Consider the following 27,820-nt stretch of genomic DNA (forward strand, 5'->3'; position numbering starts at 1 on the left):
TTTACTTTTTATGGGAGTTTCCTGAATAGAACTCTAGCAGGTGAAGAAGTGTTCCCTTCTTCATACTTTGAGTTGAATTTTCAAAAGAGTATAGCAACTCGTGGGTTCAACCCTCTTTTGTTTGGCGGACTTTTTGGCGGATATCTAATTTTTCAGTGGCCCGCCGATACATGTAATTTTCCTTTCTTTTACTTTATTAGTATTTGTATTTGTTTTTGTACTTGTTCTTTATATTTATGTAATGACAAGCACGTTAAATATTTTATGTTTTCTGCCAAATAAATATATATTATTACATTCTTTTAATGAAGCAAAACGTAATTGGTTTGGATATTTTTTCTCACAAAAACTAGTAATAATGATGCGGATTTTTTTAATTTGTCCTAGTTACTTCATTTTGGCCGATCATTAGATATCCATGCTTACCTAAATTTTGAATTGTGTTCACTCCACTTTTTAGAATTATTTTTTTTTTCTCGTCATTACGTTAGAATCCTTTAGAGTAATCAGACTAAAATCGTTACCCACCCTCTCTCCCTTTATACATATCGTTTGATTGATATTTTGTTTAAATTTTTGCATCACTGACTTATACGGCGGATATTTATTTTTCGTGGCCCACCGATACATGTATTTTCCTTGCTTTAACTATATTAGTATTTGTATTTGTTCTTTATATTTAGGTTATGAATTGTATGTTAAATGTTTTATGTTTTGAATAAATATATATTATTACATTCTCTTAATAAAGCCAAAAGTCATTCTGCGACAATAAATATCAACTTAATTTGATTTTGTTTGATTAAAAATTCAATATATATTCCGTTTCAATCATAAATCCTGTCAAGCTGATAATATGTTTAGGGGCAGTTGTAACTCATTTAACAAAAGGACAATACATTACTAAGAATATGTTAAACAAACCTTCTTCACAATTAAGAAAAATTTTAAAAAATCCTACAATTTCATTGGTCGAGAGCACTTTGTTATATTTTTATATAAGACAGACACGGGTACGTAAAAGGAATCTTCATAAGGAGTTTCATTACCTTTTACTAATCATGGTAACTGAGAAGACGTGACACAATTCTTTTTTTTTTATTAATCAATTAATATTAGTCTTAAAACATGTTTCACTTAATTTTGCCTGTCAAAACCTGATCAATCGTCGTTGAACTTGTGTCAACCAAATCGTGATGACGTCCGTAAAATTTTGAAAGGGATGACTTCAAATTCACAACTTGGAATCCATGGTTCAATAGCTTCCTTGTAAGCATATTGACAGACAGGTGTATAGGTATATTAGCGCAATTTCATTTTCGAATATCTACCAACAAAACGTATGACAGTGATTAAATGGTTCTGTGTGCTGCTAGTGGATGCAACAATAGACATAAGAAGGACGGTGTGTTAAGTTTTTTCCGTTTTCCGATTAACCCGCAGACCAAGAAGGCGTGGACACACTATTGTAAGAGATGGGACTTCATGGGACAAAAATGTCTAACAGCAGTGGCATCGACTCAGTGGTTGTAAAAACTCAGCAAAGATATCAGGCTTATAATATAATGAGCCAGATGACGTTTTGTCCACACAAGACTCACCAGTACCAATCAAAACAGTTGCAAGGTCAATTCAATTACAAATTAAAATTGAATAGCACTGATAATATTCAAAAAAGAATCTTAAAAGTTGTACCAAACTTGGCTAGGCCATCTTTGTCTGGGGGTAGTAACATTTGTGTTTTGAATGATTTTAACGATTTCTTCAGTGTTTTGGTACGCATCCTTGGGTTTGAGCGTTTCTGATGAAGGTAAATCCAGTAAAGCGTTAAGGACCATAACATTTTTCAAGTGTTAATTATTTTGTTTCAATACATTTTTTCATGTTAACAAATTAGATATTTTATTTGAGCAGTGGTCTGCTCAATAACTTAACAGATAAACTAAGCTGGATTTTGGAATAAAGTATTTATAAGATATTGTTAAATTACAAAACTATCACCTTCCTCATTTAATAACAAATAAAAATAACATCACTTACAACATTGCATTGTTAGTTATATAATAATAATGGCATGAAAAGTCTCAGAAAAATAAAACTAAAAATAAAATATCAATGAATACAATAACAGACGATATTAAGAATACGTGTCTACAGGACATTGTGCATCGTTCGACCTATATTTGTTATGCTCAGTTGACGTATAATTTGAATTGTTCACCTCATAATGAACATGTGAACTAAATTTCGAGATGATGTGACTACAACTTTTATGTAAACTACTTAACTAAACACTTTAAACTGAAAATGTACTGATTCCACAATATCACATTTCCATGTTCAGTGAACAATGAAATAGAAGCGAAAGCTGTAATTTGGCGCATATAGATTAAAAAAGTTCAGATCATGATGAACATATGACCACAACTTGATGGTAGACTACCTTAACCAAAAATTGTAAGCTGATACGGGATGGATGAACAGACAGACACACTGATCAGAAAATAATAACGTCCAACTTCTATCGTAGGCGAGTCATTATAATGAATAATGAAATAACCAATGAAAATTTGACAATTGGATCTACAAAACATATATTATAAAGATATTTCTTTGATATTGAGCTACACTAGAAATTTAATTAAAACAAAAATGTACACTGTAGTACTAAGCATACACCCACTCGTATTTCAACATATTGGATAACAGAAAGTATGTGTCTTATAGGTAAGGAAAATGCTCATACGTACAACTCATCACTAATAAGCTGCTATAAGGATAAATGAAGTCATTTGGTTCAGCAGTACTTTAGAAAAGTATGACGAAAAGTTTTAAGCTTATTCAACATATTGAAAAATTCAAAGTAGGTGTCCAACATAACAAAAAAATGCTCACATGTCACAACTCATCACTTCAAAGCTACTGAATATGTATGAAGTCTTTCTGTTCTGTAGTACTTTAGAAAAATGAGACAGAAATATGTGTTGGACAAATGAATGAACAGACAAAGCGAATGCAATATAGCCCCCACTTTTAGAGTGGCAGTATTATAGGATGAAACATACAAGTGGTTATGTGTCTAATGAATGGTAATTCTTATTATTACTTAGTTTATATATAACTGAAAATACAGATATACAATGGGAATAAAGTGTTAATGTTCTAGAATGGCATTTCTTTGTTGTTAGTTCATTCAATTATCTCAATATCTTTTTTTTTTCATATCTTTTTTTTATATTTGAGTTGTTGTTGCTACTTTTTATTCTTCTTTCTTAAAAGTTATATACTATAAATTCAGAAATTATTGTGTGCATTTATTATTGCGATTTTTGAAAAATGAACAAAATGCCAGATTAATTATTGCGATTTCAGGAAAATTTGCATACAGATATATGTATCAGATATAAGAATGCGAGTTTCTATTGTTGCGATAATCACCAATTTCATTATTCGCATTAATAAGAACCTTGAAATAATTTCTGAATTACATTATTACAAAAACGTTGATTATTTTTCAATTTTGAGGATGACTTTTACTGTTCAAATACAACAAACTAGTCAAAGGGGAGTTTTTTTTCCAAATTTAAAAAAATGTGTATTGATCTGGTCTGGTCTGGTTGTTTTACGTGAAAATAAACTTAAATTTTCTGCTCTTTGGTCGGGTTGTCTCTATGACACATTCCCAATTTCCATTCTCAATTTTATTATACTATTTGGTTTGATAAATATTTTGATTTATAGATCAATAGTTCATATAGATTTAGACTGTGCGAAGTAATGTTTTCAAATTGTCATTTTCTTACCTAGATATATAATCAAATTCAACTGTTCTTTTCAATGTTGGCCATTTGATATCCTACCCAGTTTGCATCAACATGTACTTTTCGAAAATGAAAAGTTCTTGGTACAGTAAAGTATATTTGAAAAATGAAAAACAAAAAAAAAACTAAAGAATTACATGCTTATCTTTTTTTATATACATACATTTTAAAAAGTTAACATCATAACGAACTTAGTTTCAAGTTGATGTGACCATAACTTTATGGTAAACTACCTTTTATTTAAAAGCTAAAACTTTAACCTGATACAGACAGACGAAGTGATAAATGGGCAGATGGAAGCAGAGACAAGAAAAACATAATGCCCCCAATTATCTTAGGTTGAGTATAAAAAATAGTGCTGTACTGTTCTTTTGGTAAACTAGATGTACAGATGAATTAAACAATATGTATCCCAATAAATGCAAATTTAATGTAAAATATCTTTGTGATTTTTTATGATAACTTGGTCATATCTAAAATAAAGTGTTATACATTACTTATTCCAATGTCATATATACTTTAAAAATACTTACATAGTGTGGGGCCATCTTGAATTTTATATATGGATTTCTTAGGGTGAAGACATGGGCCATCAGATTATTATGTCCTGAGCCGTACACGAGGGCCATATCAAACAGTGGTCCATATCTTAGAGCAAAGGTCAGTGTTTATATTGGAAGACATCCCTTTACAAAAGTGTATATTGTCTTCTTTTCATTGCAGAAATTATCTGATGTAATAATATAAAACTATATTATTTTTGTTCCATTCATCTCTTTATTTGAATACTTAATTCGAGGCATCAGTAGTTTACCAAAGGAAAACGAAAATGGAGGGAATCCCATGAACTCCGAAAGTAGCAAAACCAGCTGCGTCAACAGTGTTAGCATCTCCTTCTATGCATGCATCAGCCTCTATACAGAGCCAAACTCAGGTACTACTAGTATCTTAAGATCTAACACCAGGAAAACATGTCGCTTGTGAGTTGAGACAGGGACATATCTTATTGGTCAACAAATTCATGACAATGACCATAAAACTTATAAGCCTGGTATCTTTGATGAGTTATTATGGAGTGTCAATTTCAGTCGTTATTCCCCAAAATTCTGTTAAAGCAGTATTTGCGAAAGGAGAACACCCCTGTAAATTAAGTCCTTATAGTGTCAAAATACATGAGTGTAACAATATAAATTGAGAATTGCAAACACCATAAAATTGGGACGAGGGTATGGTACTACTAACCTATTGTATAATTTAATTTTTTTCCAGTTATGTGTTTGTATATTGCTTATCAAAAGACAGAAAACTTGGTTAAATTACATGAAGCATGGAACACAAGAAGACGAAATTCCATCCTTCGCTTAAAAGGGAATTAAAAAATTATATTTAAAATATATATGTACATGTATATACATAGATTGTAGAATTTTTCTCAATTACCAAAATTTGTACAAATAAAATAACATGTGTCAAGATTAATAAGTGGTTATAAAATCAATGCTGATATCATATAATTACCTGAAAGAAAAAGCATTCAATGTAACAAATGTGTTATACAGTTAGCATAAAATTTTCTACAATAAAATAAAAAAGCACACTTCAACTAATGTTTTCAAGTGAAAATAAAATAGCACCATTCTAAAATGACAACAACTAATATAACAGGCATATAAAACAACAAGAGATATTTGCCTGTTATAAATTTCACTTCCACCTTTCCATGTATTTAAGTAAGTTTGATTGATTTAAATAATATCAATAGTATTGTAAATGTGGATGGATTATTTAAAAACTACTGACTGTTCTTAAATTAGATATTACCGACCGTGCGAGGGCTGAACAGCCAGTCAAGGTCGTTAAACACTTCCAGTAGGAAATTGGATATTTGTTTATAATCCTTATTTTTTATTACATTTCTTCTTATGGTGATTAAATATAAATACCAAATTTTGCCTACAAAAATGTTGTATAAAACATCCAAATTAAAATTTTAATATAAAATATCATATTTCTATAAATAAATCTTCAGAAAATGTAGGTAAGAATGAAGCTATATTCAAACCAGATATGTAGTAAGAAAAGCTCCCCGTACTTCAAAACAATCCAAACTCTTCTTAACATAATAATTCTTAATAAAAGACTGTGATAAGAGAAGTACAAGTTCTTGGACTAAGCTTTAAAGACTTTTGATGCAATCAAACAGCCCAAGTCCGTAAGACTAAATGAAATTGAATATGGAATATGCTATGCACAGATAAACCTTAATTTAAAGTGATATAGGTCAGTCTGACCTACTTTTAATGAAGTTTGTCGCAATTACATAGATGCGTGCTTTCGCAAAGTTATATGGTTGCAGGTTGATTACAATATGCAAACTGGACTTGAAATGTAAAAATTTCTTAAGATTGAAAAATGTAGAAACCGGTCATACAACTTCCATTTTATGGTTTATGGTCAGTCTCTCAATATGCATTTGTAGACCAAATATTATTGCTGTATAAAGTTATTAGTTTCTGAGATATAGCTGCATATCATTAAGTTGATGCAGACAAAGGTTTATCCAAAAGCTCCCTAAATATTGCTGAGGCAAGACAAAAATAAAATAAATAAATCTAATCTTGTTTATGATATAAAACATAAATTGCAAGACTGAAACATTAAAATTTCTAATAACTAGAAATAAAACACAAATTTGAGAAACGTTCTTAAAAATTGTACATCATATCAAATAAACTCAGAGACAAAATAGATTATTTTTAAATTTATGGGTCATTTATTGTTTACAAAACAAGTTTACCAACAGGGTTCAATTAATGAATCAGGTTTTTTTTTATATTGTTCTTTTGCTTAAGATTTCACTATTACTAGGCATACTGGTAACAGGAAAATCATACAGTGGTATGTATATACAAGTGTTGAAACATTTGACAATTCACATTCTTGTACATGAAGAGTATTAACAATTAGAAATTAAAACAAGATTCCATAGTACACTGATGCCCGACTCGCACTATCATTTTCTATGTTCAGTGGACCGTGAAATTGGGGTCAAAACTCTAATTTGGCATTAAAATTAGAAAGATCATATCATAGGGAACATGTGTACAAAGTTTCAAGTTGATTGGACTTCAACTTCATAAAAAACTACCTTGACCAAAAACTTTAACCTGACAAGGGACAGACGGACGAACAGATGGACGAACAAACAGACGAAGGAACGAAAGGACGCACAGACCAGAAAACATAATGCCCCTACTACTATTGTAGGCAGGGCATAAAAATCCAATGTTGATTAAGATAGATGCTGTCTATAATGCCCCTTTTCACTAAAAAATGTAAATTTGTTTTCTCTGATCAATTAAAATAATTTAATGAAACCATTTAATGATTTATGCATCCCACTTGTTACCATCTTGAGTAATCAAGAATTGAATATAAGGATTATTAAAGCATGAGTGCAATTGAAATTATTTCACCCAAATGATGATAGAAATCATATACTGCCAATTAAATTATCTGTGCAAAAATTCTATTTCTGACTCTTTCTTGCATGAAATAAATGTTCCTTCATAATATATATTCCAACCGGAACAAATATTAGGGAATAAATGGTATTGAATATTTGTTCCAACAGGAACAGGTAATATGGCAATGTTCATAACAAAGTTTCCAGTGGAATTTCTGGAACAAACATATGTTGACATTTCAAAAATACTCCATTCTACAACTCATTATAAGATGGAGGTGCTGGTCGTACTGCCTGTGGTTGTGGACCTGAATAATTCTGCTGATTCCAGTTATAGTAAGTGTAAGCAGGGGCCCAGTTTCCATGTGTTGTTGTATGTTCACCATCATCTTCATCATGAATATCCACTGCACCGAATACACATTCAGCATAAGATGGAGGTACTATAATAAATGAAAACTGAATTGTAAATTAACCTTTTAGATAAAAATACTCCATAGAGAATACTTATTTTAAACAACTGTTTTTTTTTTTTTTAATTTACTTACAAAAGGAGAAACAAATACTGTAAATTCTGAAATTATTGTGTGGTTTTTATTCATACCAATAATACGACTGGGTGAGTATCAAAATAATAAGAACTTGCATTCTAATATCGGATACATATAACTATATGCAGATTTTTCTGAAATTGCAATTACTAATCCTGCATTTTTTGCCTTTCTTCAAAAATCGCAATAACAAATATGCATTCAATAATTTCTGAATTTGAAGTTAATAGTTGAAGAACCAACTCTTACTCTTGAAAAACAAAATACAATAAGATGCTTATTCAGTCCTGCAAAGGAGAATATTACTTTTAATATAAAAATAAGAAGATGTGGTATGATTGCCAATGAGAATACTCTCCACAAGAGACCAAATGACACAGACATTAACAACTAGAGGTCACCACATGGCCTTCAACAATGAGTAAAACCCCTACTGCATAGTCAGCTATAAAAGGCCCCGAAATGACAAATGTAAAACAATTCAAACAAGAAAACAAACAGCCTCATTTATGTACAAAATAATGAACGAAAAACAAGTATGATATACAGCAACAAACGACAACCACTGAATTACAGGCTTCTGACTTGGGACAGGCACATATAGAATGTGGCAGGGTTAAACTAGTTTGAAGGCACCAACCCTCCCCCTAACCTGGGACAGTGGTGTAACAGTACAACATAAAAACAAATTATAAAAATCAGTTGAAAAGGGTTTAACTCATCAGATGGTTACAAGAACACAGAGTGGATGTGGCATGGTACTTATACATCCCCACAACAAAAAGACACTAAGTACAGATCTGAGAGTACTCACAGTTACTGACAGTTAGTTCAAAGCCAATAACAACTAATAAAAAAAAACATGCATCTAGGACCAAAATATCAATCAGTACACATCCAACGTCTAATTGATTTAGTGAAAAGACGTCAGAGAAAAACATGACCTTGTGCAATGCCAAGATAAAAGTATCAACAGATTGTAGAGCCATGAATGTGCATATGATATAAAAATGATATTTAGTTTGATTTTAATTTACTGATAACAAAATCAATATTAATACCAATAAAAACAATATTCAAAGCCTACCATGGCCCTGTTTATTCATTCAAAACAAGAAACTGCAGGATGCTTTTATTTTATCACATTTGTTAAACTTCTTAATAAAGGTTTTAAGAAAAATGTAAATGTCTGCTATGACTGATGACAAAATTTGACTATGATGTCTTTTTTAAATCATGTCTATTCTACTGTGTTATGGATGGGATGCTATGATTTTTAGAAACAAGGTAGCATTTCAAAATTCCCTTTTTACCAGTATGAATTGATATATGAAATGTGTGGGGAGATAACTCCAGGTACATATAATTTAAATTAATATACTTTTTTCATCTAAAAGAAATTTAAAATACCTGTAGATCAAATTCTTTGTACCAAAAAACTGAATTCCAATAATATGTAGAGAATGACGTAAAAATATCATGGCATAATGTGAATACGACTATTCAGAAATTGATATATTGATTTAATAAAAAAAATCTTACATTCATCATATGAAGGTGGAGCTGATGGTATGACTGACAGCTCAATCTGTGATGGTGCAACCTCATTGGCTGTAGGTATTCTGGGTGCATTAGGCTGAACTACCCTAGCTGGCTTTGTCCCTATTATTATTTCTCTCTCCACTTTAAGAGATGACCAGCCACTTGGAATCTTCAACTAAGATACAGAATATATGTAATTGTAAACTATTCTTATTTCACTTTCTATTTTTATCGGTAACGTCGTCATAACAACATTTATTGTAACATTCCTTCCGGTTAACCGCAATAACCGCAAAATTTGTACTTCACAGTTTTATTTCACATAAAATTGAGAATGGAAATGGGGAATACGTCAAAGAGACAACAACCTGACCAAAGAGCAGACAACAGCCGAAGGCCACCAATGGGTCTTCAACGCAGCGAGAAAATCCCGCATCCAGAGGTGGTCATCAGCTGGCCCCTAAATAAAATTGTGTACTAGATCAGTGAAAATGGACGTCACACTAAACTCCAAAACATATAAATGAACTAAAATTAAAAAACATACAAGACTAACAAAGGCCAGAGGCTCCTGACTTGGGACAGGTGCAAAAATGTGGCAGGGTTAAACATGTTTTGTGAGATCTCAACCCTCCATCTATACCTCTAGCCAATGTAGAATAAACAAATACATAGCAATACGCACAGTAAAACTCAGTTTAAAAGAAGTCAGAGTTCGATGTCAGAATAGGTAACAAAAGAAACTAAGCAAAATGACAATGATACATAAATTAACAAAGGACTACTAGCAGTTACTGACATGCAAGCTCCAGACCTCAATTAAACTGATTAAAAGATTATGTCTTCATCATATGAAAATCAAGCACAATCCCTCCCGTTAGGGGTTAAGTATCATACCATCATAAAATATATGAGAAGAACATAACCTGTATCATGCCAACAACTAGTTTAAGAATAAATATGTTTATTTCCGATGCAAAGACCCTATGAGTGAATCAATATTAATACCAAAATATGCAATCCTTAATGACCGGACAACAGTATCGTAACTATATCCCTTCCGAATAAGTCTGTTTAAAGGTTTGGTTAGCTTTTGAGGTGAATGCCGACATTTTTGTGCTTTGTAAAGAATATTACCATAAAATATTGGATGTGAAATACCTGAACGTATAAGATGTCTGCATGTTGATTTATATTTACGAATGATGTCCTTGTACCGATGATAAAATTTAATAAATGTTTTGACTAGTTTGTGATATCGAAAACCCTGGTGTAATAATTTTTCAGTAATACATAGATTTCTATCGTTGAAATCAAATACGTTGTTACATACACAAGTGAATCGAACAAGTTGAGATATATAAACACCATAAGATTGTGACAAGGGAACGTCACCATCTAAAATTGGATAATTAACAATAGGAAATGAAAAATCATCCCTTTTATCATAAATTTTGGTATTAAGCTTCCTGTTAAAGATATAGATATCAAGATCCAGGAAAGGGCAGTGTTCATTGTTAGTATTAGCTTTATTTAAAGTCAGTTCGGCAGGATAAATCTCTTTAGTGTACACACTGAAGTCGTCATTATTGAGAGCCAATATATCATATAAATAACTAAAAGTGTTATTAAATTTTTGAATCAGATGTTGTTTCTATGGGTCTTTGCGGATTTTAGTCATAAATTCTAACTCATAACAATACAGAAACAGGTCCGCAATAAGTGGTGCATAGTTAGTCCCCATGGGAATTCCAATAACCTGACCATATAAGGAATCTCCATAGCAAACAAAAATGTTATCTAGTAAAATTCAAGGGCAGTTATAGTATCAAAGTAGGTCCAATTGACATAGTTCTTTTGTTTGTTGTTACTAAAAAATGACCTAAAAGAGTTAGAACATATATATTCGCATTCCGACTTTTTAAATGCCCATTTAATCAGGTGTGTGAATTTTTTCTTAATAAGATTATGAGGCAAAGTGGTATATAGGGTAGAAAAATCAAAACTTTGAACAGATTTGAAATCACCAATATAAGCATGCAATTTATCAAGTACTTCCAACGAATTTTTGACACTCCAAAAGTAATTAATTCCACTATTTTCAAAGGCCTTATTTGAACGATTTATTACCAGGTTTTTGATTGTACCAAGTGTACTAGTAAGTAGAATAGTTAGTTTAGTAGTGGAACGATGGCTTGAAGACGAAATAAATCTATATTTGTAAGGAGTTTTGTGCAGCTTTAGAAGCTGTATACTTGTCCTGAAGAATGTAATCATACGAAATATCTAAGATATAATGCATGACAGAATTATTAAGATCATATGTCTTATTAAAACTGAAATATGAACTTTTCTTTGACTAAATAAACTAGAGGCTCTAAACATTTCACTAACCTAGTTCATGTGCATCTTCAACAATGGACACTCTCTAACATTGTAGACTAGAATAGAATTCAAGACAAAATCTCTTTTTTGTTCATCTTGCATTGCTGATCATTATTTTCTGTTTACAGTTTCTCTCTATCTTCTTTAGCTTTTGTCCCAAAACACAAAATGAAGTGTAAAAAAAAATCGTCATTTAAGAGCAGTCCCTCCTATAAAGAGTCTACAAACTATTTCAGCAAAATTTGACTTATATTACTTATTTGTAGATCTTGTCGTCCTGATAATTTTTGTCTAACTTTTATAGTTTTCAAGATAATAGGCAAAACCAAGAAATTGGTAAAATCGTCATTAAAATGCAAGAATTCCATTGAGGAGTTGACTGACAATTTTGATCATGTTTGACTTATTTGTAGATCTTGTCTTGCTGATAAGTTTTGCTTTTTAAAGTTTCTTTCAATCTATAATAGTTTTCAAGATAATAGGCAAACTAGAGGCTCTAACGAACCTGTGTCGCTCACTTGCATCTTCAACAATGGCTACTTTTTAGTAAAAATCATCATTAAAGGGGAATTACTCTATTAAGAGCTAACTGACAATTTCAGTCATGTTGATATATTTGTAGATCTTATCCTGCTGATAATTTTTCCTTTTTAAAGATTCTATTTATCTATTATAATTTTCAAGATAAAAGGGAAATAATGCAAAAAAAGTTAAAAATTGTCATTAAAGGGCAATAACTCCAGTAAAAAGTTGACTGGAGATTTCCAACATGTGGACTTATTTGTAGATCCTGTAGTGCTGATCATTTCTGCTGTTTAAAGATTCTATCTATCTTATATAATTTTTAAGATATTAGGCAATATCACAAAAAATTGGTAAAAAATCATCATTATAGGGCAATCACTCTAATAAGGAAAGGACTGAAGATTTTGGATATGTTGACTTATTTGTAGATCCTGTTGTGCTGATAATTTTTGCTGTTTAAAGATTCTATCTATCTTATATAGTTTTTAAGATATTAGGCAAAACGCCAAAAATTGGTAAAAATCCTCGTTAAAGGGCAATAACTCAAATAAGGAGTCATCTGACAATTTTGGACATGTTGACTTATTTGTTAATTGTAGATCTTGTCTTGCTGATCATTTTTGACATTTAAAGTTTCTATAAATCTTTCATAATTTTCGAGATAACAGGCAAAAATTTTAAAACATGATAAAATTTGTCATTTAAGGGCAATGTTCTATTTTTAGTCATGCCCCCATCTTGGCAGGCAAGGTCATCAGACACATTTTTTTAACTAGATACCCCAATGATGATTGTGGCCAAGTTTTTGGTTAAATTTGCCCCAATAGTTTCAAAGGAGAAGATTTTCATAAAAGTAAACAGACAAGGACGACAGACGCCAAGAGATGAGAAAAGCTCATGTGAGCTAAAAATAAGACAAAGCTGCAAAAAATCATCAGTTCAATCCTTATTGGAGTTATTGCCCTTTAAGAAAATTTTTATATTTTTTGTGCTTAGGGCAAAAACTAAAGAAGATAGAGAGAAACTGTTAACAGAAAACATGATTAGCATTTCAAGATCAACAAAAAAGATTTTAGTCAGGAATGTTACTAGTCTAAAACATTGGAGTGTCCATTGTTGAAGATGCAAAAAGACCTAGGTGATAGAAACAATCAGGCTCTTTAGAGCCTCTAATTTTAAAAATTTGGTCCACTTTAATTTCAGATTTAATTTCTACAAAAGGCTAGAAATATACTATTTACTATTGGTGCATTATAACTGCCATGATGAATCAACATTTTAAATAAAATACTCAAGAACTGTTTTTGTTAAACTAAAAATCTGTATAAAGCCTTAAATCTTTATTTCGCCACTACTTTAATATAAGATAAAAAGGTAAACAGGAATTACTTAAAATATTAGACAATACAACAAACCACATCAACCACTGACCCCTAAAGTGATGTACAAGCAAAGACAAACAAAAACATAAAGTTCAGATAGCTTGACTTAGTAAAGGCATAAAATGTGGTAGATTTAAACCTGCTTTATGTGCTCAAGAATTAAAAATTGCTGACATTGCTATGTAATTAACAACCTCATCTGATAATGTTTTTGAAGTATGACTTAAAATTTACTTACAATAATAAAATACTGAAGGTTTATAATATTACAGCCTTCTAGAATGGATGGTGGTAATGATGGTATAGTTGATGCACCACTGTATGTCTGTGTAGAATTTTTCTTCACACGAACAGGCTGGTTGAACATGCTAAAGTTTTCATTTTTTGTATGATAATGAGGTTTTCCGGATGAGAAAAAACTGTCTGAATAACCTGTGAAAGTTGCAACCTGGAATAGAAAAGAAACATACAATAATTCCATTGTCAAACTATTATATTATGACAATTGTGAGAAAAAATCCCCATAACAAGTTAGTAGGGCATGTCCCCTTCCCTAGGACTAAATCTTTGATGCACTAGAAAGGTTATACCAAAGCAATTAAAAATATATATGGTTTTATTGTTTATGGGTAAGGATTTAAACAGTTTTCAAGATATTTAACAAATAGTATATATCATGGAAATAAATATAAACAAGTCTAAATTGAAAAAAAATAAATATATATATACAAGTGTATTTCTTTTATTTTCTTTTTTTTTGTGTGTTTAAATGTACAGTGCATGACCACCCCAAGATAACAAAACTAATTTTTTACCAAATAAATTAGTATCTCATGATGCAAAAACTTTTGAGAGTTGTCTCCCTATAAGACAAGAGTGCACAAGCTGAAATGTCTTGCCTGCTTTACTGACCACAATTTTATGTTGATAGTCCTAAATATAAAGCTTTACCACAAGTATCACACAAACTTAACATTATCCAAGAAAATGAGGTAAAGGTCAGATAAACTAAACCGGAAATACATGTACACCTTACAATCAATCCATACACCAAATATAGTTGACCTATTGCTTATAGTTCCTAAGAAACAAACTTAATCAGGAAAACTGAAGATTGACCAATGAACAATGAAAATGAGGTCAAGATCAGATGAACCATGCCAGACAGACATATACACCTTACAATTATTCCATACACCAAATATAGTTGACCCATTGCTTATAGTATATAAGAAAAAAACTTAACCATGAAATCTTAACATTGACCAATGAACCATGAAAATGAGGTCAAGGACAGATGACACCTGCCAGTTGTACATGTACACAATCATTCCATACACCAAATATAGTAGACCTATTACTTATAACCTTGTTCACTGATCCATGAAATGAGGTCGAGGTCAGATGAAAACTGTCTGACAGGCATGAGGACTTTGCAAGGTACGCATATACAAAATATAGTTATCCTATTACCGGTAATCATAATAAAAGAGAAATTAACTTTACAAAAAATCTGAACTTTTTTTTCAAGTAGTCACTGAACCATGAAAATGAGGTCAAGGACCATGGACATATGACAGACAGAAACTTCATAACATAAGGCATCTATATACAAAGTATGAAGCATCCAGGTCTGGCACCTTCTAAAATATAAAGCTTTTAAGAAGTTAGTTAACGCCGCCGCTGCCTCCACCGGATCACTATCCCTATGTCCAAAAATGAACTTCTAAATTGTATTTTCCTATGATTTATTGAAGCAATATAAACACTTCTAAGTAGTCAAATACACAAACTAAAACAAAGATAAACAGACTATTCCCATCAACATCATTTAGATATTTCCCCCTTGGTATATTTTTCTTATTTTATGAGAATTAAAACTCAGAAAAAGAATAAATGATGACCTACATACCTGACGTAACATTAGATAAAACTCAGATATTGTATTGTCACTTTGATTATTAATCATAACTTCATAAATAAGAGGTTCCCCTGGGACAAAAGCTGTCTTGTTTATACTTAAATCCAACTCCACAGAGCCATCTTCACAGCAGCAACCTTCAATTGTTTCATTACGATGTTCATAAATGGGATTCTACAAAAAAAAAATTCAAACTGCAGGCTTTTGAGCTATCAATACTATACTATACTCTATAAAGCTAAGGCAGGATGTAGTGCTGTAACGTGAAAATGAGTTTGAACTGACTCCAATGATCCAAAATTCTGTAATGAGGAGTATCTAAATTGCACACGTTTTACTTCATAAACGAAAAATCAAATAACTTAATATGTTTTGTTTTAATTTTCCCACATTTTTTTAACAATTTGACAATAGTCCATGCTTTAAATGCATTTTGTAAGAGGTGGATCCTAAGGCATAATTTAATTGTTCATTTTGTTTGGCATGTGATGTTTCTGTAAGGGCTATGTTAAAAGACGTGCATCATGATAAAGGATTAAATTACAAATTGTTAAGTCTCTAAGAAAACCTATAACATTTCTGGCTATTTTTTGGCAAAATTGGTGCAATTTGGGTACAGTACTGCAACATTAGACACAATGTTTATCTTATAATTACATCTGACATAAGAGTGCAACTTTTAAATGGTTGATGGCCAGTAAATGTCCTACATTTTTTACTTTTTTTTTCTTTCACAAATATGCATACTTTTTAATTAGTCCATTGGATATGCCTTTAATACCTTTTCTGTTATGATACATATTTCTTTTTTACCCTTGCAAGTCGCTTCCAGTTGGAACTATCAACAATGTTCTGTGTTGTGTACATGTTCTTAACATGATGAATTTAGATCCTAACCAATGCATCGAGTGTGATACAATATTTCTCCACTAGAGATAGTCATATATTCAAATCTAAAACATGAGGCTTGCCGAACATTTTAAATATTTAAAATTGAACTATCCAGAGTGGAAAAATATCGTACTGCACGAGATTTGGTGGTAGAATCTGTTTCTCTAATGACTTGCAGACAAAATCAATCCTTAAGTTCTCATCCAATGATCTGCTAAAAGATGTGTTCTTTCTATGTAACATCATCGGGCATGGTTGCCTTTTTTCGTTACGTTATAATAGGAAATTCAGGGGAAAGAAAAAAAGTTTGATGGTATAATTGAATTTTGACCAATGAAGAACTGAGATCAAACAAACCACACGTTGATTAAATAAAAATAATCAACAGTCAGGAAAAGGATAAATGGGCAAAGAATACACCTTATCGCTATTCCCGGCTGACCCGAGAATCTGTCCCGCTTGAACTTTTGACGTCACACAACAATCACTTTTCCATTGTGGCGTCAGATATTTTGTATTGTGACGTCAAAATTTTAAGGGAACCTGTGTGATGTCCAGTAATGGCGGACAAATAGCGATAAGGTGTATTAGAGAAATGTGTATAGACAGTATCAAAAAATGTCAGGAAACAGCACACAGAATTAAACGAATTACAACTATTCTTTCATACTTCTTCATTTAAATAGTTTCATTCTTAAGGATGTATTTAATATCTATAACATCATAAATACTTAAAGTTAGCGAATTAACTAAGTATGCCCAAAACTAGCAAATCAAGGCCTATTGGTTGTTATAATTTTGTATAAAATATTGAATTGATTTGTTTTTTAATATAAATGTTATATATGCTAAAATTGCCAACCTGTGAAAATAGTTACTACATGTATAAGATAATCTAGGTCAAGTTTACAATGAACATATGCCATCAATTACAAAGTGATGGCAATATTTCCTTCAAGCTTCTAAGACCAAGGTTAGCTAAATGTTTACTAAATTTACTCACATTCCAGCATATCTGAAAAGTTGTCTCTCATTTCTAATTTCAGTATAAGTATAATATGAACTGCAAATATTTTCATATCATTTTTGAAAACTCCAGTCCAACTTACCAGAGCATTGAGAAGCTGGCTGCAGTCTAAATGATGGATGACAGTAAAGGGTTCTTTTATTGTTTCATTAAATTTCCAAGGTCGATCAATGACAGCACTGCATGTGTATCTGACATATCCCCTACGACCTTCATAGGATGATGGGGTCTCTGAATTCAAAGGGAAGTTAAACGGATAAGTTGCATATCCAGCTGGGTGCATCTGAGACCCATCCATGCCTGAAAGTATGAGGCGAACAGAAAAAATTAATTTGCATATAAACATGATTTATTCCACTGTTGACCAATCATAAGACCTAGTCAGTTGTACTCATTATAAATGAAACACTTGATAGAGGCTGACTTTTTCCTGTTTAATACATGTATATTTTAAAAAAGTTTTTGTCTTGTTAGAAATAAATGGTGTACATTTAATGCATTATATCTTATAAATGATTATCTACATGTGCCAAAAAATATTATGATATTAGGAAGGCCTTCAATTTCTAAATATCTCTGTTGAGTTGTGCTATTACTGTGGTATTAAAATAAAACAGCTGTGACGGAAACCCATTCAACACCCTTTTAATGCAAATTGAAAAATTCATCATTGTTGATGTTGCAAGAAGAAAATGGAATATTGAGAAGGGCTTTAATCAGAAGTTAGAAAAACTTGAAGTAAGCTATCCTTTGGTGTATACAAGTTGCCTGAAATTTGGTGAATAAAGTCCCATAACTCTGGAATCAGAAAAATTTCAAAATAAAAAAGCTTTCTTTTACCAATCCAAAAAATATATATAATAACGTTTCAAATAACTTGACATAAGCATACTCAAGCTCTAGACCAGGATATATTAAAAATTGCCTTAAACTTGATAGTTAAAGTCCCTTAACACTAAAACAACAAACCATAAAATTTTCAATATTGAGAGGGAGCTTAATTTTGTCAATTCCAACAACAGTGAAAAGTTTCATGCAAATTGATCCAAGCATATTTAAGTTAGAGAGTTATATGTGAAAAGTGCCTTAAATCTAACGGTTAAAATCCTGTAATTCTTGATCAACAAATTAAAAATTTACAAAATAGAACAGGAGCTTTCATATGCCATTTCTAATATTCTATACAAGTTGCATGAAATTTGTTAAAGAATTGCTTTTGTACCATGTGTGGAGGGATACCTATAACATAATATATCCCATCTAAGACAGGGGTATGAAAAGACGAGTAGCAGTGAAAACCCTTATTCATATGATTGAAGATACCAGTGGATTTATTTTTATTCATGGGATATCAATTTTCGTGGATTACTTGGTTACAGCAAACCTCAAATTCAAGAATTCAACAAAGAATAATCCCAACACTCAAGTTATGATTGTGTAAGGAGTCTTATTTCAATTCATTGTTGGTTGATGATTATGTGTTGTTACTTGCCTTCAACAATAACCATTTTTGGGAAAATGTTGTTGAATAATAAGAGAACCTCTTGCACTAGATTATTTTTTAGATTTAGAACGGTGTCTTTGAATGCAACAATGCACAGAAAGATTTGTTAAAATTTTGCAGTTAATAATACACACAATTTGTTCACTCTTTTAAATCTAAGATTTCAATCATTTACAAAGAATTTAAAACTTTTTTTTTTATTCTTGAAAATTGGATCCATGAATTTATGTATCCCATGAAATATCTTTTATCATTTATCAATAAAATTGATACCCTCAAATTCGAAGTATATGAAGGCATATATATTTGATGATGATTTACAAAGTTTTAGTTGAAATTACCCTTAGATACTCCACAAGGCATATAATTGGCGATAGAGAAATTGATGTCCATCCATCTGATTGGAGTAATTTACCTTTTCTTCTATCTTTAAGTACTAACCTCCCCATAGAAGTATATTCTGGCTGATATAATTTTCTCTGGCTCTGTATTTTGTGGTACTTTTCCCCTGTTTTACATCCCAGAATGACTTTCCCTTTCCTTCCAAACATAACATTAAACCTGAAAAATACATGTTTCATTTTTTATCAGGAAAAAGCTGAATTCATATGAAAAAAATCATAGATGTGGCTGAGAGGAAAATAGAGATAGAGCGGATTGTTATACCATCAAAAATAAATACTGTAAATTCAGAAATTATTGCGATGTTTTTATTATTGCGAAAAATGCGACAGGGTTGTAATCGCAATAAATTAAACTCGCATTTTGGATTTTTTTTATATGAATGAAGCGGAATTTTTCTCAGTATCGCATTTTGGTTTAAAATGACAAAATCACAATCATAAATGCACGCAATACTTTCTGAATTTACAGTATTCAACCAAGGTTAACATAATGTTGCCAGGTTTAAGACTTTAGCTTCCTATCAATTTCAGTCAATAGTAAGAGCAGTACAAAAGCAAACTATTATCATTTCAACTTTTACCATTATATGATCCATACCCACTTCTGGTTTAAAATTTCATAGGAAAAAGATTGTTAATATAAGTGTGTAACTAAAACTTATGAAAGATACTCTATCAGCATGAACCAGCTGATACAATACCAGACTTTTGACCATTTGCATTTTTGAAAACAGTTCATGTCATGTTTAAAATTTCTGAAGCCTTACGAACAAGACAGTCCCTAAAATTTCTACTTTACAATGGATGGATGGATTGATGGACAAAAAGTCATCTATAAGCTTCTAAAATAAGAATTTTCAGGAAGCACAAAAAAGTGAAAAAAATACATTTCCAGAGGATATTTTGATGAACTTACACCTCATTTTAGTTTCCTTCCCAAAGCCAACTTTGACCTTTCCTGTAATTCTATCTCCTGCCACAAAAACTCTTGCTTGTACATCAAATGTAAGACTAAAGTGAGTCAACTTCATCTTGTCTCAGAATTCTGAAAAATAAAATATCATTGAAGTATTATAAGATATAAGAAAATTGTTCTTAATTGCATATATGACTGATTTAACTTCTGCACACTTTTTCTAACATGCAAAATGTCCATTACACCTACCAGTGTGTACTAACATTGTTTTACAGAATTTGCAGTCATGTTATCAAATCAGGATACATTTATATATATATATATATTACTGTACTGTATTTATTTCAACCCCCAAGGGTGACTGGGGAATTGAAGTATGGTCACCATTGGTCTTCCTCCGACCGGCAGTAAAACCCTTGCTAAAGTGGGGCATCCGTTTGGCTGTGCGGGATGTACAAATTTGCAGCCACGTCCGGTCAGAATGGGGACGTTAAATCGATGCCTCGTGTAAAGAGAGTGCCACGCTCTTTGCACGCTAAGAACCCTTGCAACAACTCTTTGAGGGGTCCGTAGGTGACCTGTTGCAAGGCTAAATTTATGTCCCTATTCAATATTCCCTCATTTTCCGTGGCAGTCTAAATTTCGCTGACCTTAACCCTGGACGCCCCTATTACAGAACCTATCTATTGTATTTATTGTTAATTTGTTTTCGTCCTGAATATGCATGAAAAATTTGCCACTGGATGTTAAGCAACCATCAATCAATCAATCAATCAATCAATCAATGTATTTATTTCACATTATCAATGCAAGATGCTTAAAAGATGTACTAATATTTATAATAGTTAAAACATACTTGATATTTAAGAACGAAACTCTTCATAAAAAAGAGCAAAAACAAAATTGGCACAATCACAATAAATAAATTGTCATGATGACATGGTTAAGAACACCTTCAATGGCCCTGTGTACTTTGACAATCACATTATTGCCATGACAAACACTACAGGACTTGCCTAACTTTCAGCACACCTGATATCACCCAAGATTTTTGATGAGGTTCATGTTGCTCAGTCTTTAGTTTTCTGTGAAGTGTTTTGTAGACTGTTATTTGTCTTTCGTCTTTTTAATTTTGGGCCATAGTATATCCAAAGGGCTTTAAAACAAAAGTAGAATGGACCGTTGTCAGATCTATCCTTGTAAGCAGAGCGTGGAAACAGAATCAGTATTTTTATCAGATTGAGAAAATCAGACTCTGTGCCATAACGACAAGAATGCTTAGTGGTCTTATAGTTCAGTACGCAAGTCTGCTATTTCTTTTTTTTAATAATAGGCATATTTTTCCTGTCAAAAGCTACAATGTACCAGTTACTCCCATCTGGCAGTTCATAAAATAATTAAGTGTTGTATAGGTAAAATCTCTTTTTTGTTTAATCTAATTTAGACAGGTAAATACTGAGTTTTCTGTTTTTTAACTTGTCAATGGATGATATGCATGCAGAGACACGACATCGTCACTTTCTGATGTCTTTGAATTTGGAAAACTTACTGCTGTCAGATAAAGCAATATATAATAAAATTGAGATAGAAACAGGGAATGCACAAAAGAGACAACTACCCGACCAAAGAGCAGAAAACAGCCCAAGGCCACCAATGGGTCTTCAACACAGTGAGAAAATCCCACACCCGGGTCAGGCTTCAGCTGGCCCCTAAACAATAATGTATACTAGCTTACTTTAGCATGTAAATTTTTTTTCAAAAGAAAAAAGTTTATAAATTTCAAAATCAAATTTTATGCACTTCTTCAATACAGTGAAACTTGTTAATTTCAAATGTCTTAAATTTGTGATAACTTCAGCAACTGTTTTCCAAATAAAATCTTACGATTAAAATGGATCATATATGATACTCAAATTTTCATTACTTACAAATAATTTCATTTGTAAAATTTGTTCTGAAAAAAGTCCCAGATTTAGAGAAGGAAGAAAACCTTCTGAAGTATTGGATGGAAATGATGGTGTGTTTGGTTTGTCAAGATATACATTTGTACATGTAACTTCTGTTCTTCTTCCTTGAAAAAAGGCAAAGTACATGTATGACATTAATGTCCGGATAAAGAATAAATACAGTCATTTAGCAGCTAAATTCATAACTGACTGCAACTGGTTCTTGCACCCACTCTAATAACCTGCTTTTTGTTGCTATTCATAAGAGTAAAAGTCTGACTATATGGTGCTAAATCGAACTTTCTGTAACCCTTCATACATTGTGATATGTCACAACCATAATTCCAAACTGATTATATTGTCTTTTCCTCTTTCCGGAGTATAACATAACAGTACTGAAATATTGCACCAACATACCTGCTAACTTTTCAAAATCTCCATGGGGGATTCTAAGCGCAAGATGACCTAATACTCCTGTTATATTGTTATAAGTGTTTTTAATCTCCTACTATATTGTTTGAATGAGTATATATGTGCTTAAATACCCTTTTAACTCATTAGAATGCCTGTTTTGGAGTTTTCAGTTTATAAAACAAAGAATTTCAAAATTCATGTTAACACCTCTCATGGGGGAAATCCCCAATAAATCATGTACATTGGAAGGTTTGCATCAATTACATATTTTGCACCCATTTTAAAAAAAAAAAGCAGCTGAAATCTTATAGATTTTCTTAGAAACTAAACAATTTGCATTTTTATCAATTGCCATTATGCATGCCTTCAACAGAGCTGATAAATATATTTAAATATTGTACACAAAACCGTCACATTTTATATAACAGCTGAAGTTTACAGTGGAAACAGGAAAATCTACAGAGACAGTGCATGCAATGTCCACAAAAATTCTAATTTTAAAAATGAACAATTAAAATATGTCACCTGCAACCATTACTTAAATACTAAATGAATTGTACCCGGTAAGCATAGATTATTTTCAAATTGTTACAAAAATGTAGAAAAATAAAACAAAACATTAGTTATTCTATTTTTACAGATTGTATATATATTATAAATTAAGCATGGATGCAATTTAGGTACATGTTCTCATTACTATATTTGTATTACAGAGAAGTTAAAATGGCATCTGAACACTTTCATTCATGAAATTTTTTATACACAGGATTTGTTTCTCTTCAACATGAAGACGGGAGTGGACACCTGAAAAAGGGATTATTGTACTCACGCTGTGAGGTTCACATATATGAAATACAGAAAGGAATCTTTTGTCCGTTTCTTAATTAGGTTCATCCTAACAACTGGAAATAAAATGCTCTGCTGGGCGCAGCTTGATAAGACCGCAGAGGTCGAACCCTGAACAGTTGGGGCAAGTATGGACACAACATTCAAGCCTGATACAGCACTGAATTTGGATTGTGATTAAATATTTGACACAGCATAGATTTCTGACACAGAATGAATGTGGTCTAAGAACTTGAAAATTTTTAATTTACCTAATCAAACCATATCATTATTATTTGCTTTTATATATAAATCAAATAACCAATTTAAAATAGAACATTTTAAAGAAAAAAAAAGGAAAAAAAGGGAAAAAAAATCCCTCCCCCAAATTTTTTGAACCCCCTTATGATTCATCACCCACAAACTCAATCCCACCCTTCCCTTTGTGGTATGGTACCATGCAGTACAATTTCAGAGAGATCCATACACTTGAACACAAGTTATTGTCTGGAAACTAGAAAAATGCTTGTTTTTAGGCCTTTTTTTGCCCCAAATTCCTAAACGTTTAGGGTAATTACCCCCAAACTCAAACCCAGCTTTCCCTTTGTAATATGGAACCTTGTAGTACAATTTCAGAAAGATCCATACACTTACACACAAGTTATTGTCCTGAAACTAGAAAAATGCTTGTTTTTGCCCCTTTTTGGCCCCTAATTCCTAAAATTTTGAGGCAATTACCCCCAAAATCAATCCCAGCCTTCCCTTTGAGGTATGGTACCTTGCAGTACAATTTCAGAGAGATCCATACACTTGAACACAAGTTATTGTCTGGAAACTAGAAAAATGCTTGTTTTTAGGCCCCTTTTTGGCCCAAAATTCCTAAACATTTAAGGCAATTACCCCCAAACTCAAACCCAGCTTTCCCTTTGTGATATGGAACCTTGTAGTACAATTTCATAAAGATCCATAAACTTAAACACAAGTTATTGTCCTGAAACTAGAAAAATGCTTGTTTTTTGCCCCTTTTTGGCCCCTAATTCCTAAAATTTTGAGGCAATTACCCCCAAAATCAATCCCAGCCTTCCCTTTGTGGTATGGAACCTTGCAGTACAATTTCAGAGAGATCCATACACTTGAACACAAGTTATTGTCTGGAAACTAGAAAAATGCTTGTTTTTAGGCCTTTTTTTGCCCCTAATTCCTAAACGTTTTGGGCAATTGCCCCCAAACTCAATTCCAGCTTTCCCTTTGTGATATGGAACCTTGTAGTACAATTTCAGAAAGATCCATACACTTACACACAAGTTATTGTCATGAAACTAGAAAAATGCATGTTTTTTGCCCCTTTTTTGGCCCCTAATTCCTAAAATTTTGAGGCAATTACCCCCAAAATCAATCCCACCCTTCCCTTTGTGGTATGGTACCTTGCAGTACAATTTCAGAGAGATCCATACACTTGAACACAAGTTATTGTCTGGAAACTAGAAAAATGCTTGTTTTTAGGCCCCTTTTTGGCCCAAAATTCCTAAACATTTAAGGCAATTACCCCCAAACTCAAACCCAGCTTTCCCTTTGTGATATGGAACCTTGTAGTACAATTTCATAAAGATCCATAAACTTAAACACAAGTTATTGTCCTGAAACTAGAAAAATGCTTGTTTTTTGCCCCTTTTTGGCCGCTAATTCCTAAAATTTTGAGGCAATTACCCCCAAAATCAATCCCAGCCTTCCCTTTGTGGTATGGAACCTTGCAGTACAATTTCAGAGAGATCCATACACTTGAACACAAGTTATTGTCTGGAAACTAGAAAAATGCTTGTTTTTAGGCCTTTTTTTGCCCCTAATTCCTAAACGTTTTGGGCAATTGCCCCCAAACTCAATTCCAGCTTTCCCTTTGTGATATGGAACCTTGTAGTACAATTTCAGAAAGATCCATACACTTACACACAAGTTATTGTCATGAAACTAGAAAAATGCATGTTTTTTGCCCCTTTTTTGGCCCCTAATTCCTAAAATTTTGAGGCAATTACCCCCAAAATCAATCCCAGCCTTCCCTTTGTGGTATGGTACCTTGCAGTACAATTTCAGAGAGATCCATACACTTGGTACACAAGTTATTGTCTGGAAACTAGAAAAATGCTTATTTTTGGCCCCTTTTTGGCCCCTAATTCCTAAACGTTTTGGGCAATTACCCCCAAACTCTATTCCAGTTTTCCCTTTGGGATATGGAACCTTGTAGTACAATTTCAGAAAGATCCATAAACGTTCACACAAGTTATTGTCATGAAACTAGTAAAATGCTTGTTTTTTGCCCCTAATTCCTAAAACTTTGAGGCAATTACCCCCAAAATCAATCCAAGCATTCCCTTTGTGATATGGAACCTTGTGGTACCACGTCAGAGAGATCCATACACTAACACACAAGTTATGTCTGGAAGTTACAAAAATGCTTATTTTTGGCCCCTAATTCCTTAACTGTTGGTACCATAACCCCCAAAATCAATCCCAACCTTGCTTTTGTGGTATTGAACCTTATGGTAAAATTTCATAGAGATCCAGTCACTTAAACTAAAGTTAGAGTGCGAAAACCAATGTATCTTCGGACTACGACGACGACGATGACGATGACGATGACGCCGACGACGCCAATGTCATACCAATATATGACCGCAAAAAATTTTGCGGTCGTTTAAAAAATGGCTTTGTTTACACCTCAAAATTTACTGTGAGTACAGACAAACCTGTGCAGTTAAAACAGTTTTAAGGCCTAGTTTTCACATCTATTTAAAACCAAATAACTGCAGCTTTAAACAATATTTATCAAATCAATTTCATTATAGATGAATAGCAGACATTTCAAAGGTGTAAAGAACTGAAATTTAGGGCAATCAGTCAAAGAATTACTAAGAAATACTTCTTTGAAAAATTTTTTTCATTCAGGAAATTGGCCGAAAATCGTTGTCCGTTTTTCGGTCCTTTGCGGTAAGTCCCGAAATTTTTTCTAAGTTTAAAAAATAATCATATTTGTTATAAAAATATAATTTAACGGCATATTTCTTCCATTTCAGTAATTCTTTGAAGTTTCTACACCTCAAAATCATAAAACGGTGAAATTGTGTCCCTGGCGAATATGTGCGCCCCACTCTATATATAAATACATTAAAAATAAAATATTATTCTAGACAGTTAACTATTCTAGATTTTCTTTAAAAGGGAAATTTAATGTTTAATATGAATATATCCAGGGTCTTATTGGGGGGATCGCCCAGCCTCACATTGTTCATTGACTTGTCGTGGCGAGAAGGCTCCACTTTGGTGGTCCAAAATGAACACATTGGGGAATCGTATATGCAATCCCTCTATAAGTCTTCACATTTTGATTTCTTTGGTCGCCATGATGGATGTTTTCACTAATTGACTATTTTAAATTAATAAATTCTTTGTATGTTATATTATGATCTTCTAATGCAATATTATTTATTAATCAATGTTTAAAAGTCACCAATATATGCTATAATTAAAATTTCAGGTGTAATTCGGTCATTCCAGGTGTTATTCAGATAATGACGGCATCATTTCGACCTACCGATTAGTGATCATTAGTGAGACCCTTTAAAATAATAAAATAGTTGCAATTTGGGTACCCTCACTTTACCTGTTTGACACTATTCAAGAAAATTGTGAATGTATGATGGTTACTAGACCAGTTGCCTGTTTAACATTATCTACTATTTAAAATAGACAAGTTAAAAGAGGATAGGTCTGTATATTGACATAATAAGTTCTATTCTAATTTCTACGTACTTTTACTTTGTCGAGAGGAATATTCTCACAGCTACACAATAATGTGAATACATATTTTTGCTGCCTTACATCTGGGAAGAGTATAACTAACTCTCAATAAAAATTATGTCCCAGATGTCAATTTTTATTAGTTGATTCATTCTTTCAAGGTAATTAAATATTTCGAAATCCTGGCAATAATATGAGTGTGGGGAGTGAAACCATTTGTACTGTATCAATCTGTTCATTTATGTAAGCAGTTCTCCTTTAAATGGAGCACTAATAAGAAATTTTATAACGTAACAGTACACTTAGTCCACTAACATAAATAAGCACTCGCATTGTTTTCAAAATTTCATCTCTTTCTGTCCAGACTAGTTATTTAATTTCAAGTAGTCATAACTCTTTATTAAGTGTTTTTAATAACTTCTTGATTCTCACAGCGGCCCACCAGCTAAATGAACAAATATATATGTATTTGTATGAGTTACATTTTTATCAATTATGTTATTAATTA

At 32.1% G+C, this 27,820-nt stretch overlaps 1 protein-coding gene across 1 annotated transcript; it reads right to left on the reverse strand.

Moving 5' to 3' along the window:
• Positions 1–1,995: 1,995 nt before the first annotated feature.
• On the reverse strand, positions 1,996–27,519 carry LOC127700483 (arrestin domain-containing protein 17-like). Its single transcript, XM_052203982.1, has 8 exons — positions 27,325–27,519; positions 20,336–20,464; positions 19,457–19,576; positions 17,594–17,811; positions 15,585–15,767; positions 13,911–14,120; positions 9,381–9,555; positions 1,996–7,730 (listed from the first exon to the last, which is right to left on the reverse strand). Exons 2-8 carry the CDS (start codon positions 20,448–20,450, stop codon positions 7,543–7,545), a joined length of 1,209 nt encoding a protein of 402 aa, XP_052059942.1. The 5' UTR covers positions 20,451–20,464; positions 27,325–27,519; the 3' UTR covers positions 1,996–7,542.
• Positions 27,520–27,820: the final 301 nt, after the last annotated feature.

Source organism: Mytilus californianus, unplaced genomic scaffold (genome assembly GCF_021869535.1).
Source record: "Mytilus californianus isolate M0D057914Y unplaced genomic scaffold, xbMytCali1.0.p SCAF_5, whole genome shotgun sequence".
Taxonomy (NCBI): domain Eukaryota; kingdom Metazoa; phylum Mollusca; class Bivalvia; order Mytilida; family Mytilidae; genus Mytilus; species Mytilus californianus.

What these genes read in the sequence shown, in the direction of transcription:
- LOC127700483 (XM_052203982.1), bottom strand. Translation starts at nt 20,450, where the DNA reads ATGAAGTTGACTCACTTTAGTCTTACATTTGATGTACAAGCAAGAGTT. An exon ending in TTTATCTAATGTTACGTCAG is followed by an intron (nt 14,121 to 15,584) that starts GTATGTAGGTCA and finishes TTTCTATTCCAG; the next exon opens with GTTGCAACTTTCACAGGTTA. An exon ending in ACCTTCAGTATTTTATTATT is followed by an intron (nt 9,556 to 13,910) that starts GTAAGTAAATTT and finishes TCTGTATCTTAG; the next exon opens with TTGAAGATTCCAAGTGGCTG.